Raw genomic sequence first — 17088 nt, 5'->3', positions numbered from 1 at the left:
GCGCCAGCCCACACTCACCAGTGTTGACAATCCAGACTGAAGGCAATGAACGGATCGAATCTCGCCATGAAAGCTAATATTCTATATCAAATTTGAAAATGTAATTTATACTAATCCCCAGTGTTGGCCTAACGGTACTAACTTCAAAGAGGGGTGGAAATTTAAGCTAATAGTGTTTTCCTTCAATAACTCTCAAAAGCATTTGCTCTTTCACAGTCTATCAGATTATGTCTCAGGTTATAAATGTGAATGTATTTCATTGTGGTTCTTATTCTGTACGTTTCTGTGTTCCTGTCAACACAGCATTTATGTTGTATTTTTTGGATACAGAATTAGAATACCATCTGCTGAGACCTGACTGGCCATATCACTATTTGCCTGCAAGGTTTTCACCTACTGCTTTTTATGGTAAAGTATCTTGAAAAGTATGGAATAACTTCCCAGGAGTACTGATCCCATATAACCAATGGCAGCTTCTGTTTTAAAAGCATTCCACGTCCTCTGGAATCTGAATATCCTAGTTGCTCTCCTTTATTTAGTACTGTAAAGAAAACATTGCAAACAACACAGCTTGTATTAATTGATCTGTACCATAACTGGTAGATAAAAAATACTACTCCTGGTCTGAGACAACTTCACTACTTCTGTTAATTTATGAGCTTATCAGATGGAGCCAGGGGAAAAAAAAAAAAAAAACACCAAAAACTTTTCAGGTAAGCAGACAAATTTTATCTTTGCCTCTCTCAAGGTTTTCTGTGCCAAAGGTTTATTAATGTGTTTCTCAGAGGCACAACTTACCCATTGCAACCCAGCCCCATAAAACAAGTAGCTGGTTTGTACACATTTCTTGAGAAATTGTTCTCTTTCTTCTTTTAAAACAATGGATCTTTTTAATAAAGTTCTAGCCAGTAGATGTATAAACTCCTTTGAAACCACCAGTATAACATATTTTTGGTTCAGCACTACACACAGTACAGAACTCTACTGTATATGCGTAAAGTACAGTTCAACTATAGCTCAAGTTAAAAAATCACAGCAGTATTAAATAATCTGGCAATTTTAACCTTCAGCATTAAACAGATAGACCTCCACATATATTATTTTAAAACAATTCAACTTGAGCATATATGCGTTAATTCAGGTTTTTCTCTAGAAAAAGACAACCTTTGCACATCCAACCACCGATTTTACTTCAAGAAATGACTCCCATGCAAACCTTCCCTTAAACCTATGCTCCCATAAAGCTGGGCTTTACTGTACAATCTGATCATAAAACTCAGTAGCTTCTTAGCACAAAATAACATCAAAAATGAGTGTGCAGAAAAAAAACAAGCACCTCAGGGAGAAAATCTGGCACTGTGAAAACAGAATTTCTGCCACACAAAAAGCCTTTGCAGCCTGAAGAATCACATTCACAGTGAGAGGGTTAGCTCTTCTAGGCTAATGATATTGGTCTTGCACTTTTAAACTGCAGAACCTATGGCAAGATCAAAGATGAAAGTACTGAAAATTATTTTCCCTAACACTTGTAGGAAACTAGTGTTGTCTGCTTTGCAAGCAGAGAATTACCACTATTGAGGGCTGATTATAACAAAATAATTCCTGCTTTAAAGTACCTCTAGAGTATTAATTTCTTTCTGCAAATTAAGATGTTTTGTTAATACACTTTATTTCCAAATGAAACAGAAATTAAAAAAAAAAAAAAAAAAAAAGAAGCTACAAGTCCTGACTAAACAAATTTGAAATGTAGGTGAAAAGGAGGCAAGAGAACCCCATGTTTCCTGTTCAGCAGCAGGCTTCTGAGCACAAAGTCTAATGCAGAGTCAGGAAACAAAAATTAAATCTCTTAAGCCCCAGTCTTGTGCCTTGACCACAAAAGTACTTTTCTCTTCCTGGAGAGACTGTGGCAGGCTGCAAATAATAACCCTTAGGAAGCAGTCGACATCAAAATTAGGCTGGATTGGAGAGTAGAAATGGAAGTATTTTAGAAACAGGCACTGCTTTATCAGGAAAACTTACTGAATAATTTACCAGGTCTTCTCCATCCCTACTTTTCAGATCAATGATTTATCAGCTTTAATATTTCACCATTTTTAACTTAAAACAACTCTGTAGCACTGGAAGAAGACAACATAAACTCTTGAAGTTCTTTTTACCTGAAGCCCATCCATGAATTAGTATCTCACATGGAGTTCCTCTAAACCTACACCTATACTGCTCTGAGACCAGTAAACTGGCTTCTGGATATTGCTCCTTACTCCAGACAAATGCCAGGTCGGAAAATGCAAAATCAGGTCTCTCAAATTTGCAGCACAAAGGGATCACAGCAAAACCTTTCTTGGAGACCTAAAGCCAGAACCAACAGCAACTCAAGCTTGTACATACGAACACACAATCAAATATAAGACCAAATCATGTTTTCTATTTGTCTGTTATTTGCACAGTCAATTCTATAACAGCAATGAAAGTGTGAAGCAACGCCCTAGAGAGCAGTAGGAAACTCAAGCTCTCACCTACAAGAATTACGAGGCTCTGCCAGCAGCGCTCCTGATCTCATACACAGAGTGCTGGAGGGCTACCACGAGCTGAGCCATGGGGCACCACAGGCTGCCTTTGTGCTGCCCCAGGGTCAGCAGGGCATTGTCACATCGTCACTGCCATGGCTGGACACTGCCAGGGAACACTGACACTGCCTGCATACCTGGGGACAGAGAGAAGCACCACGGCCAGTGGGGATGGGAGGGGGAATCCCAGCTGTGTGCAGAGCTCAGGCCACAGTGGGTTCCAACCCTATCAGCTCAGAGCTCCACGTTGTGCCTAAGGCTTGGAACAAACAGAGATACACCAAGGAGACCTGGGCCTCACGCTGCCTCTGCTAACCAGAACAGAGCAGCTGAGCCACCCACTGGGTGCAGGAGTTTTATGGGTTCTTGGGCTCCATTTTTACATCTCCAAATAAAAGTGCTTTAGAAATAATGGTAATTAAACAAACAGAATACTTCTGGAGTCAGCTTCCTTTCTCCAAACTTGTTCACCATTGCTTTAACAGTTACAGAATCCCCAGCAATCCCCATTTGTGATCCATGCCCAGTGTTTACAAGAGAACTACTCCAAGGGGCACTAGAAACCTGATTTGGTGTCAGGATTCCCAGCTGTGCCATCAGCCAGCCACAGTCTGCCTGCTTAGTCCAGCAAAATGACAGAGAGCACCAAGCACCCCTACTGCCTTACTGTGGTAAGGGATACCACAGGCTGTAAATTCAGAAAATTATGGGATCACTGGTTTATAATCTCAGAAACAGGGGACAGCATTCACAGTCTGCTGAAAGTTTTACTAAAGAATCTGCTATTTCCATGAACAGCCTTGTTTCTCTGAGGTTGGGCTTCCCACCATAATTCTTCTGCTTGGAAGCTACAGATCTCTGCAGTAGCAATTGAGCATCCTTCCTCACCCACTGAAAAGCTTTGTAGTCATACAAGGATCTTTTGACTCTCTATAGAAAACATGTCTATTCTTCTCTGTCTGGGCTAGAAAAAAACTCCTGAAATTTATTATGCATCTGAAATAGGCTGCATGTGCATTAAAAGCTGATCAGTCTGATTTACCATGGAGAGCTAAACCATTGCTTGTTGAGTTTGCTGGGTTTGTAGGGTTGTGGGGTTTTTTTTCTTCTGCAATTCAGATATCTGGTATACTCTGGTCTAAGAACAATGTCCTTTACTTGAGATTTCTTGGCTTTCCAAGCAAATTATTTTTACAGCTTCTTTAAAGTAGAGGCTTGAATTTTGTTAGTCTGCAGGGTAGATGAGGTTCCATTCAGAGTTTCATTAGCTAGAGGACATGTGTTGGAAGCACATTGATTAGGATGAAAATGAGGATGTGAGCTTTAGGCTGTTCTCAATTCCTTGAGCTTAGCCAATATAAGTATTGAATTATCCTTTTTTTATACAAACACACAAATAGGCACACATAATTTCACTTCTTTCTAAGGAGAAAACCTAGGAAATTACCGTGAATGTTTTTGAGAGACTATTCAAAGGACAGAATGCACTTCTCAAAACATTAACTGCTGTAAATCCATTAAAATACACACAGAATAACTAGATGGTAATGAGGAAAGTAATGAAAATAACATCATCCCACAATAAACTGAAGACCTACAATTAATTTGTGCTCTACCCCCACTAATAGTCATGGGAGCATAGAATCCCTCTCTCCCCAAAATACATTCAAAAACCCCCTTCATTTCAATTCTTAAGAAGAATGGGGGAAAATTCTGCCCCTAATATTTCAATTTACACACCTTTGAATTTCAACACTGTGTTATGTGCCTTTTTATTTAGGGGAGGATTTGCAAAGGGAGAAAGAAATTCAGCTGATTACATTAATATATCAATAAGGGTTGCAGGATTTCAGCTTTGCTGAAAAATCAGCCCTTTATGGCTCTCCAGCTGCTTCCTGATCATATAACAAACTCAATCTTCTGTTTATGGAATTACAGCCTGTTACCATGGAAATAATTATGCTGCAATAAAACCCTGCAGGATCAAATAAAGGAAGAGTGACTGAAGAGAGCAAATATTAAGGGAGGAAACGGTTACTCAAATAAGACCCTGGTAATTAACAAATGTAGCAGGGATAACAGTACACAACACTCAGAGGTAAGTGGGTTCGTGGCAGGACATGGTAAGTAAATATGCAATGTACACATATAGGTTTGCATGTTGTAAACCAAAAAGAAGAAGGAAAAAGGAACACAGAAATAAAATATCATTTATGTGGTGTCTATCCCGTCTGTTCAAAATAATTTTGTGGCTCCCTGGCCAAGGCAGAATGTTACATGGAACAATTTTGTAATTGGCCCAATTTCAACCAGGAGATAACATTGAAAACTCTTTCTTAAAGACACAGTTCTAATGCCTTGTACAATCTAGAGTCAGCCTCTTGTCTGTCCATTTTAATGGCTGACTCTTTCCCTGTAAACAGCATAAAAATATAGGTAAACATCAGAGGAAAACTGAAGGTCTTAAAATCATTCCCATCAGTATCGCTCATTTGAGATTCTTTTTCTTCATTAAAAAAACTTAGGAACATAGCACCATATTTTCTGATTCTTCATCCAAACTGAGTCTTGCAAAGTGTAAAAGCTATATACGGGGCTTGGTTTCTCACACAGACCTATCACAAAGCTTCCAGGTTTTCCCTCCGAGAATAAAATAAAACCAAGTCCTCATGGCTGCTTCAGGGTCTGCTGGAAAGTCAGAGCAGGAGGACAAGTGTTCTGTGTCACAGAATGAACAGAGAACGATGGGTCATTTTCTGCAACAGGCTCCTACTTAATGCAGTGTGGCAGGTTTGCACTGGCTCCTTTTGTCAGGCACACAGGACCACAGAAGCAGGAAGAACTATACCCTACAGTGAGGTTTTTTAGCACCACAGCAAACAAGTGGACTCAAGGGTTATTGAACTGACATCAGTGTCTGGCTAAACCCACTGCTGACTTGAACACATTGAGTTTTCCTGTACCTTCCAAATCCTGCTCTCAAAACCTGGTTCCTTTGCCCTTGAATGTTTTAGTTATTTATGTTAAAAAATGGCAAAATCAGCAAGAAAATATTGAATTAGCTTGGGCAAGTCCCATTCTCCCCTTGGCTGCAGTTCTGCCCTCTTTCCACATCAAGTATTCATGAGTGTGCAGGCAGTCACAACCTCGTATCATTACCGAGGAGCGGGGGCGGGGGGGAAGCCTGAGCCTGCCGTGTCCAGGCTGGCAGAGGAGCACAACGCTGCAGAGAAACGCAGGAATGCCCTCCATGCCAGGGGCTCCACTAACACAGCCTCTCTCAGAGATGTCCCAGGCAACAGCAGCACTGAGGGCTGCACGTGTGCAAGAGAAGGCCCCAGGTAGGGAGCAATATTCTGCTGTCACTTTTCTGCAAAACACAGAAATCAGCTTCAGGCCAAGATACGAATCCAAAAAGCAGACTTATGGCTGCTCATAGGAAGGGAGAGAAGTCCTTCTGGATTTGTTCCACCTGGTACATATCTCGGTCATACAGCAATTGGAGGTCTCTTGTTAGCACTGGGTTCAGAGAATAGAGTTTAGAAGCTGCTGTCTAACCCTACCTCAGCACTCAGCCACACCAGGCACGGGCCCTGAGCAGCTCAGCTCTGGCCCAAGGTACACAGTACTAACAAAGCTGCAGAATATCTCAAGCTGAGTGTTACATTAAAAGTTATCCAATGACTTCAAATTAAGTGGCTCAGTCCCCTAAAAAAAATTGTTTTAATGTTCTTGCTCATGTTCTCTTGTTACTTTTCTGTCCATATCTGAATTGAAAACAAAGGACAGGACTCTACAGAATTCAAGACCACATAAGGCCAGAAATTTCAGAAATACTGAAGTCTGATGTCTCTGGTTAGACCCATATCCAGTGATACAGGGAAAGAGACACTGAACACTGACAGGAGCTCGTCTCCATAGGAGATAAAATCTTAGCTAAGCATTACCAGGGTCTGTAGAGGTCTGAGCATAAATGAGGAATACATTTCCAAGTTCAAAGTCAGAAAAAAATGTCACTGCATGCACACCCACTGAAACACATGCCCACTCACTGGCCTTCCTCTGACACTGACGTATTCTCCAACCATCCACTTGGGATACTTGAAATACTTGCTTTCAAATAGCATCATCTGTTCTCTAATGACTTTCTAACACAAATATCATTTAGAAAAATAAATTATTTTCTAGCCATGCTGTGATAAGACAACCCTATTTTCTCCCAGCTACTCTTGTTAAGGACAGGTAAATAAGAGCATTTACAAATAGCTCCCATCTGAGCACCATGAGCTGCAGTTCACAATGAATAAATGTCAGAATTAACAGCAGGAGACCAGCATTGTCTCCCCTCCCACATGACTGTCCTTCAGCTCAATAGTTTTTGAGATCTCATTTTGGGAATGCTGACAGTTCTGGATGCTGCATCAGTGTCAAAATCCAAATTGGCAGGGTCCTTTGCTTACCCCTAGCTCAGCTATAGTGGCTAAAGAGCTCCTGCTTAATCACACAAATACGTTCCTTTGCAAATTGCAAAGCTCTCTGTCAGTCAACTCTCAGAAAATCCCAAAGGGATCTTGAAATTTTGAGGAGACTTCTCTCAGTGATTTCAGCACAGTAGGAACAAGCAAACTGTTCTATTACAATGAAGATATGTTCCTGAAAGATCTGCCCAGGAGCAATTTGTAAGTGAAGATGGACCTCCAAGAATTCAACACACCTGTGATGCTATTCCAGCACCAGCCAGCAGTCATTATTTAATTAAAATTACAAAAGATTTCTTTACCTTGAATAAGCTCACTAAATGCTGTCATTTTGGGAGGACCCATATGATGCCCAAATTCTACTAATAATTTTAGGCAAGGTGAAAATAGCAAAAAAAATGGGACCAATTTATTCAATGTCTTCTAAAGGAAATATTTCATTATGAAGTGATGTTTATACATTGCTTCCCTTTAGACATCAATCTGTGTTTTTTAAATGGCAAAGAAATTAAAACTGTCGAATAATCTGAACACATTTCATTCACCCCCAAAGTGAAATAATTCCTTCAACATTGACTCATTCTGATACTAATTTCAATTTTAACCTTTTCTCAAGACACATGGAACCAAACAATCCAAATACAGAAGCAGGCACAATTTAGCACTAACTGCAGGTGATTGATATTATTTTCTTTAGAAATTAAGAATAAAACTACACAGATGGGTACAGTATTTGGCTTGCTAAACACTCTCAACAACTGACATCTTATTTGATAGTTTGGACTTGTTTGTTTTCTAACCAGCAAAATTTATAGTACTGAATAGAACAACTGCACTCAGTGGCACTGCTGTAAAAATCAATGCAGATTTGGGGCCTTTGGTAGTTAATTTCCAAACAATTAAAAAATGATGATGTTAATGAGCCTGTTGGTGATTTTAACTCTAGCACAAGGCCTTTCTGATCTTCATATGTCAATCTTTTTGCCCCCAACTCTGCACTTGTGGTTTCCATAGGACAATGCACTTAAAACACAAGAACACTTCATCCTCAAGTCACCGTAGGAAATCAAAATTGAACTCACAGTCACTGCTTTGTTTTGAAAAATCCGAGCCTTTTTCTGTGCTGCTGGGTGCACACATCACACTGTGGCTAAGCTCTTGAATCGATGGAGAATTGTAGCAGCTGGGGTATAGAACTCCAGATCAAGCAGAAGGCACCTTTCAGAGCACTTTTATTTAGAGAAGTGTCCCTTGTCGCTAACTGCTTTTGTTCAATCTCACCATATCCCATCCCAAAGAGGTGGGGAGAAAAGTTTTCATATGTGGCTATTCAAACTTTGAGGAAAACAAAAGGATTTGAAAGTCAGTGCTATAAAGATAATTCCAGTTAAATTAGTATAAAATTATTTCATACAAATGCTATGGTGCATTCACAAACAACATCCACGTTTTCCTGTCAACTATAAGTGTTCAGAAACTCAGCACAACATTAGAGATACTGAAGTCTCACATCTATTCTACTCTGTCAGGCTACAAAGATATCTATAAAGCCAGAGTAACTCTCGGCCTTAAAAAAATAGCACGAACATAAAACATGTGTCATGCAGTAGAGTCAAAAACAAAACCCACAGATGAAAGAGCTCAAACCCCTCAGTTTCAAGGCAATAAAGAACATGTAATTGTGGTACCTCTGCATTTCTTGGTAGCCATTAATTTAAAACAGGAGTAAAACCACTCTTAAGCTCTGTGTAGCAGGGGAAGAATGTTTGGAAATTCACTTACACATCAAGGGCAACTGAAAATTAAGCAGCTTCAAGATCCAAAAAATGATTATGTCAATTGTCTTCTAGGAAAAAAATATTTTAAGATAAGAAAATATTATTGGTATCTACTTTGACCCCTTGAGTCATATAGGCAAGACTATTCCACAGTAATCACTATTTTATATCCATAATTTGTTGTTGGCTTTTTTCATCTTTCCTGTTTTAAACAAGGAACCATCTTCACTGAGAGACCATTTAACATCACATTGTGGAACAGAATGTGCAGTAGAAATCAGTTGCAAGTGTCTGTACAGTTAATGAATAGCACACCTGAAAGAAGTTCTATTTTCTAATTCTGGTGCACATCAGTTCATGAAAGTAAAAAAGTATTTCCAGTAGAAGCAGATGCCTGACTTGCAAATCTGATTCCAATAGTTCTTCAGTACTGTTCTGAAGAAAGTAGAAATTTCCTAACAGTGGGCGAAAGTTAAACGTAAGCAATACCTCTAATTGGCAATTTAAGAAGGTAACATGGAAATGGGCTATTGTGAAATTTAACTCAGTATGTATGTGTGACTACCTTTGTCAGAGGAAATATAATCTATAGGTTACTCTGCTGTTCTCTTCTCCTATTCCTTATAAATCAGAAAATTAATTACCCAGAAAATGGTCTCCAGTAGTAGGAAGCCAAACAGGTTTAATGTATAATTTATATATGGAAATGTAGGTGTCAACACTGTGATAGTTCATCAAATAAATATTTTTGCAGTTAGATTTTTCTGTATCTGTCTCCCTCAAAGAATGAGCATGTTACAGATTATCTCAATGATATGATGATGTTTTGGTATGTGGAGCTGAACTGCATTTTTAATTTTTTCTCAGCTACAAATCAATCAAAATGAACAAGGCTTTTGTGCTGTATGAGAGAAGCTGTTCTGATGCCATCCCTCTCAGAGGGCCACTCACAGTGAGAGCACTAACATGAAGAAAATAGAAATTAAACAGAATGAGGTTTGCCAACATCCACCTTGCCATCTGTGAGGAGACATTTTAAACTCCTGTTATGGCTGACTCGGGTGTTCTGAACATTCCCCCCTCATCTTAAGGCTACCACTGTAACTTAGTCCAGTCATTTCATGCAGGTCTGTGCTTCAAGCGAGTCTTGGAAAACAGTTTTGCTTTGAAGCATATTTCTAAAAATAGTCTTTGAATTGATAACTATCTAAGGGGCACTTTGTAAGGTTCAGAAGCTCTAGATATTTCAAGTCTGACAATTGAGTCCAACAATGTCTCTGTGTTGGGGTGTTTTCTACCGTGGGTGCATTCAAGTAAGCAACAGTTGAAATGCTGATTGCAGTCCCATAACCATTAAAGAGCTTTCTCAAAATAAGCTACCAAAACTTATTAGAAATGTTGAATATTCAAGCTTTAATAGATTTAAAAATAGGATAAGATCTTTGGCAGGGAAATGAGTGTTTGATGTATCTCTGTGACATTTCCCAGTGGAGTGAGGAATCACTGTAGTTACATTTCCAAGATGAAAATGTTTTCTATCTTACACCAGCCTAACAGCTTCATCCTATGAATGGGGAAAGAGCTGAAAAGCCACTTACCCAGAGAAAAGAGCAAGTAATTAAGTATTTCTGTATCTTTGAAACCACTTGGACCCAAGACCAGTCAGTTGGAAAAGATATTTGAAGTTCTTTTTGGATATTTCTTCCATCAGTCTCCTATTTGCTTTTTAAGTCAACACACACATTCAGCATTCATAGCAGCCTCTGGAAGGAGCTCCATGTTTTAACTACATATTGCATGCAAACACATTCCTGGTTTCTCATTTTTGGTTTTGGTTGTTGGCTTACCACACTATTATCCTATTCCCTAGACACAATCTCTTGGAGACTATTTACTTATATAGCTGGAAATTTAGTCTCCTATGGTATGGCAGTTTTGATACTACTTCTTATTCACATAGACCCCTTCACAACAAGCTCAAATTCATAAAATTATCTCCTACTCCAGCCAGCTGGAAATATTTAATGCCAAGTCAAGGAACTACAACAGCACAGGCTTTTGCATGACCTAGAGTGAGGGGTGAGGATGGCAGGTGAAAAAAAAAGCCTTAGGAGTAGAGGGGAAACTCAGTCATGGTGCATCAGTTATCACTGACAGAACAGCAGCAGTGACTCCTGACAGGCACTTCAAAACAACTCCCCTCACTCCATCACTAAGATGCTCCCACAAGAAAGGACCGGCCTGGAGATACAAGGAGCAAGGACATGGTGCTTTTACTGTCCCAGACTGTCATTTTTAACATGGGGACAGCTGGCACTCATCCTTGCAATCTCTTCTAGATGCCTGCTGCACCACAGCCAGTTGCAAGCCCACCATCCCCAGCTCTGAAGTATAGAAGGAGATCACAAATCTTACTTTGGTTGCGCCTCGCTGTCTTTCTCAGCACCGCTTCCTCCATTCGGGCTTTTTCTTCCCTTTCCCTCCAGCGCCTCAGCTGCTCTTCTCTCATCTTGTAGAACAAGATCTGCTTTTGCTCTTCGTTCAGCTCTGCCAGGAGCTCAGGGTCAATATACATATCACGCAAAATTTGCTGCAGCATGGTGACTCCAAAAAAAAAAGAATTTGTAAAAAGACAAGCAAAACAAGAGAGAGAGAGAAACCTCCTTCCAGTTATGCTCACTACAGTGACAAAACCCCACTGATGGCACTCCAGAAAGCAAACTGCAGCAAAGGAGCTCTCCCACACCTGCCTGCCCAGGAGAGGTTTGATTCTTGCTCTGGCCCTTTATGTGCAGGCATATTCTGCTCCTTGTCGTTACAGGGACAGAGCTCTTTGCTTATCTCATTCTCTGAAGGTTGGGACAAGTGTCAAGTGAATGTAAGAAAAAGGAACAGAAAAACATAGGGAAAAAACATAAAATGAAAAGGCTGGGAGGAAAAAGAAAAAGTCACTTCAGTGCTCCTGACTGCAAGCCAGTAAAAATAAGGGATTCTTGATTGAACCCAGCAGCTTTGCTCTCTTGAGCAGAAGGAAATTCAACATAGAGAGTCTCAGACTTTCAGGTCAAGCAGTTCCCTTCAGCAGCAATACACTCCCAAGGGTGTGAGTGTTGCCCAGGGGTTTAAAGTGATGTCATGGTTAAAGGTATCACCTACACCAACAATATCTATGTCACTTTGGGAACTGATCTCCCCTGATAAGAGAGGAGTGTGCATATTTTTTCTCAGTCTAGCCTGTTAACCAGTCTCAACAGAGTAAGGCATGTTAGAGGTCATAGTTACCTGGTGTTGACAAATACTGTCACGCAGCAAATTGACTAAAATGCTCTAGAATTAAAAGCAGCTGTAACAGAAGCCACAAGAATCTTGTTATCACTTTATAAATAAATTAATATCAATTAAACAAGACTAAGTTCTCAGCAATTCACACAGATTATGCAAGTCCCGATGTTAATTCATTTTCCACTTGGTGACTGGAGAAAGTTACAATGCTGCTCTTCCAGGAGATCATGGCTTTTTACTATGCAACAGTCTTATAAAAATCGGTAAAAATAACATTTCACCACCAGGGCCAACAGCCACTTAATTATGTAAAAAAACCAAACCAAACCAAAGCCCAACACACTAAAAAGAAAACCCTGTGGATGTGGGAGCCTGTTTTCACAGGGCAGTGGCTCAGCTCCTCTGGGGAGGATGGCACTCTGTGGGAAGGAGGCCACTTTGTGAGACAAACCAAAGTGTGGTCACTCAGGGGCATAACAGAACACAGATCACATTTGCAGGCTAAGCCACATCCCAGTGCTTGATTTTTATACAAGGAAGAGAAAGAGCAGGACTATATTTCCTCACAAGAAACCTGCTTTATAGATAAGGATCTGTCAAAGACATATCTGACTTCCATGACCTCATATTCAAAACCATCCTGCTAATGCATCTATTCATATGCCCTTCTTTTGAGGTATGTAAAATACTATTGTCCTAATTTAGGTAGAAAATAAAACTGATATAAACCAAAATTCCAGGAAAGACACTCTATCACCTGGAAGCACAAAGCCAAAGATGCTTCAATGATGCCTTCAGCTGAAACAGGATTTCAGAACCCATCATGTATGGGCTGTAACGAGTGTAGTCCACATGCTACTCTGCAATTCAGGATCTGTCTTATGTACAGATTTTGTCTCCTAAAACAAATGCCTTTATTATTTACTATTATTTTTAAGAAATACAGCTTGGCAAGAAAAAAACCTAGAGTAAGAAAGATTTTGTTATGCTTCTTTATTTTACTTAGGTACAGAAAGGGGAGACCCTGAGGGGGTTGGCTTTCGTTTCTCTGCTTCTATTCAATTATATTAGAGCTGTGCCTCCACATTTTGGCACTAATTGAAAAAGACTCGCCTTTGCAAAGGCTTCGGGGTAAGCAGTTTCACTGTTTTACTCATCTGTCATCATTCTTATTTTATTTTGCTTGACTTCACAGACCAGAAATTAAATCCTGATCAGAAGCTATCACAGTGCAAAGAACAAACTCTTCATCATGGACTATGTGCATTTAAGCATGATAAGTAGCACCATTTCTGAACAGCATTCAGCTGCAGAAGTAGCTCAGGATGGAGATACAAGACAGAGTACAAACAAATATTCGGGCAACTATTTGTAATGTACAATGGGCAATCACACAAGAAAAACAGCAAGAGCAAAGAGATGAAATGACACTTCATGAACAACCCATTGCCTGAAGATTATTCACCAAAAATATTTGAGGATGGTAACCAAATGATCAAGTGGAATTAATCTGTGTGGGAATTTTTTTTTTTTTTTTTAAATAAAAAGTCACATTTGGAAGTGTTATCATCTAATCAGAGCAGCAAATCTGATCAACTGTCTTGTGGTAGATTTTCTTTGGGTAGCATCAATCCCAAAATAAAAAACTGGAAATACAAAGGAGAAGTAAGGAACATAAAGAAACATCCCATCTGACGTAAGCCAATATCCAACAGAAGTAGAAACAAACATCATAAATTTTGCCATTAATTTCTTGTCCAAGGTAAAAAGACTCTGCCTCATAACTCTTGGTCATCAAACTCTCACATGGGTGGTAGTTTTTCATCATGTCTCTCTCTTTGCTTTCACTGCTAGCCAGGTTTGTTTTAAGAGTTACATTCTTTTATGGGATGGAAAGCCCAGGGGATCAGTGAAAAGAATCAAGTTTTTCCACCAGTCCCTTCTTTTCCCTTTCCAGTTAACATTTGATTTGATAACAATCTGGAAATGGAGAGAATGGGAGGAGATAGCTGGTTACCCACCTGCAGATCCCAAAGGCAGAGAGAACCTCAGTCGTGCGGGTAAACACTAGGCATGCTTGAAAATCTGATGATCCACTGATCAGAAAAGACTGATGGTGGATTGTATCCCCAGAAATACATGGTGTGGATATTTTGGGTCAGTGAGGTATTTGGCCCAAACTAGGCCAAGCCTATTGTCTTCATCAGGAGCTGAAGCTCTGTCACTAAGAGCTGACAACACCCAACCCATCTATGCTGAGCACCTTGCAGGGCATGAGAAAATTTGACAGCAGGTCCACCTTCCATATACCCTCACCAGAGCAGAAGCACTAAGAAGCAATAAATAACTCAGACAATTAAGTGTAGTCACTAAGCACTACTCCAGTACCTCAAATTTCTTCTGCATCTGACACAAATCCTTTCAGAGTCACATTTCTCCTCTCTGAAGGAATACTCTTGAAGAACTATTAGAAAAATTATTATTGGGCCCCTTTAATACAGTCAGAATGACCCCAAACATGCACTGCAAGGAATAAAAGAAACCTGACTGTACAAAAGGTACTCATCTACCCCCTTGTAATAACCATCATGGAGTAGATAGACTATGGAGTAATTCCCCCCCTCATTCTTTTTCCAGTCCAGATTATTTTCAAGCCTCTCCACTTGCTCTCCTGCCCACTGTGACAAAACTTCTTAAGGAGCCAGTTTCCTCACTAGCAGTTCAAATGTAAGAACCTTCCTGACTAGCTGTGATCTTTTATCTGGAATGAAATAATACTTGTGTATAAACATTCTATTTCTACACTGCTTGTGTTCCTTCCTGTGGAGGCATCTGTTTAGGTGTTACTTCACACCCTTCCTTTAGTGTTTTTAACAGAAAATTATTTTCAAGCCCACTCCTGTAACACACAGGGGTGCCACAGGCATCAGCACAGCTTTGCTTCCTGCTCACCCTCTTCACTAAGAGCAAGCCAGACACTCAATTCCTCTGTGGAGAACCATCTCTAGAATGATGTCAGGTAAAAATTAACAGATTTTTATATGAGATGTCTACCAATCAAAAATTCAAAGAAAACAACATACTTAAAGTCAAAAAGTGAGAGGTCACAGATTTCCTTGCATAACTAAGAACACATCATCTAACTCTGAACCTCTCCTATCAGAGGGAAAGGAAGAAAACGATTATTCTCTTCTTTGAAGACGTAGTCCTATTCAAGAGATAAAAGAGCTGCTTCTCTCTTTGTTATCCCAGTGAACCTGTTGTCTTGTATATGAAATATTCCCAGCACTATCCTATGCCAATTCAAAACTCTATTTTTAACCTAGTAGACACTGATTCTCATTGCAGTTCATGTTTCCACGAATATTCCAAATACATAGATGGAATTTTCACAAAGAAATTGTCATGATCTCTCCTGATTGCGCCGAAAATTAACCTAATCTAGGAGGTCCAAAACAACCTTGAAGAAACACCAAACCTACCTTAACAACTCTTGCTATTGCTAGGATTAGCTCATATTTTGTAAGGGATGAGGTTTGCAACTCCAACCAACACAGAGCCAGAAAGCTGAGGGATAGGAAATAACTCAGGCAAAACACAAAATAAAACTTTTATTGCAAAATAATTATTATCTCTCTTCCCTTCCTTTCCCAAACCTGATTAATACATGGACGAATTAATGACTCAGAAAAGCAGGGAAATTTGAAGTAAGGATGCCTGCTTCCTGATTGTGGCCATCCATCATCTTTCCAGCTTTCCTGGGAAGCATTTTTAATAGTTTAGAAGGACAATGAGCTCTCCATTTCTTTTTCACCTCAGTTACCCCTAGTTCAACAGCTAAGCTAAAATCATTACAGAAACATTACAAGTCAACAACCTATACACAAAATAAAAGTGACTATTAATGGAGTTCTTTGTTGGCAGTCATTACCTTACAATAATTGCCACACAACTTGATGCTCTAATTAGTAGCAGTGTCTGCAAGGAACCCAGAGCTGTTTAAAATTTAAGTTTGGAGTTTGCTTTGATCTTAAATGGCACCTTCTGGGATTAGACACACTCTGTCCCACCTCTGGTGTAGCATCTTTCTGGCTAAGCACTCCTCAGCACTGCCACTAGAATCCATCTGCTGGGGAAGGGGAGGGAGGGAGAGGAAAAGGTGCAGAAAAACATTTTCATTTCATTTTTTAAGAAAGGGGGAAATCCTTAATTGGCTAAGGCCTGCAAGTCTCTTCATCCATTTCCCTCTGAGCATGTGCATCTTCCATTCCCTGAACTGAACAGCTCACTGGCAATGCTGATTATTGCTGAGCCAGCAGAACAGCATTTGCACTTGGATTTTATGACACAACCATATAATCTATTTTAGCCATGTCATTTACATAAAAATATTGTGCTATAACCTACACGTTACAGGGGAAGAAAGGGCTGTAATGCAGCTCTCTCCTTAAAGAAAGGGATAGGATTAAGAAAAGAAAGAGAAACAGAAAATGCAGCGATCATGTTTGCCAGACTGTGAACTACATGGTCTTAATCAATTTTTTGTGGCTTGTGTCTTTATATTTTTCTTTTTTTAAGAGGAAGCAGCATGCAGTATTTTAATTTTTCAATTCCTGCTGTGTTAGAATCAAAAGGAGAACAGTAGAACCTGGAACTGAATGTTGCCAGAGGGAGCTGACCATGTAGAAGGGGAAAGGTAAAATTAACATTTGTTTGAGATCTCCTAAACCCTACAAATCTGTCACTACAAAAGCAAATATGCTTTGGCACTCCCCATGAACTAGCCTTGTGTCTGATTTGCAAGTTGCTGTTAATTAAAAGCTAGAAAAAACCAAAACCAATTGATAACCATGTCTTCCCCACCTCGTCTGTCAGAGATGGGTGTAATAAAACCAGCCTGGTTTTACTGCATTTCCATAGTCAAGTCTGTGGCTCCCTCTAAGGGCTGAAATGAGTTTCTCAGCAGCACAATCCGCAGGTGGATCA

General features: G+C 39.7%; 1 protein-coding gene across 1 annotated transcript in view; it reads right to left on the bottom strand.

The window, feature by feature from the left end:
• Positions 1 to 14930, bottom strand: part of SH2D4B (SH2 domain containing 4B) — a 67909-nt gene extending 52979 nt beyond the window's left edge. Inside the window, exon 1 of the mRNA XM_048312065.1 lies at positions 11236 to 14930. Within this exon, the coding sequence (XP_048168022.1) occupies positions 11236 to 11419 (184 nt within the window). The 5' untranslated portion in view covers positions 11420 to 14930. The remainder of the gene's footprint in view (positions 1 to 11235) is intronic.
• Between the last annotated feature and the right edge of the window lie 2158 nt (positions 14931 to 17088).

The sequence above is a fragment of the Corvus hawaiiensis genome, chromosome 8, assembly GCF_020740725.1.
Source record: "Corvus hawaiiensis isolate bCorHaw1 chromosome 8, bCorHaw1.pri.cur, whole genome shotgun sequence".
NCBI classification, from domain to species: Eukaryota; Metazoa; Chordata; class Aves; order Passeriformes; family Corvidae; genus Corvus; species Corvus hawaiiensis.
This window is presented reverse-complemented; position numbering and strand designations above follow the sequence as displayed.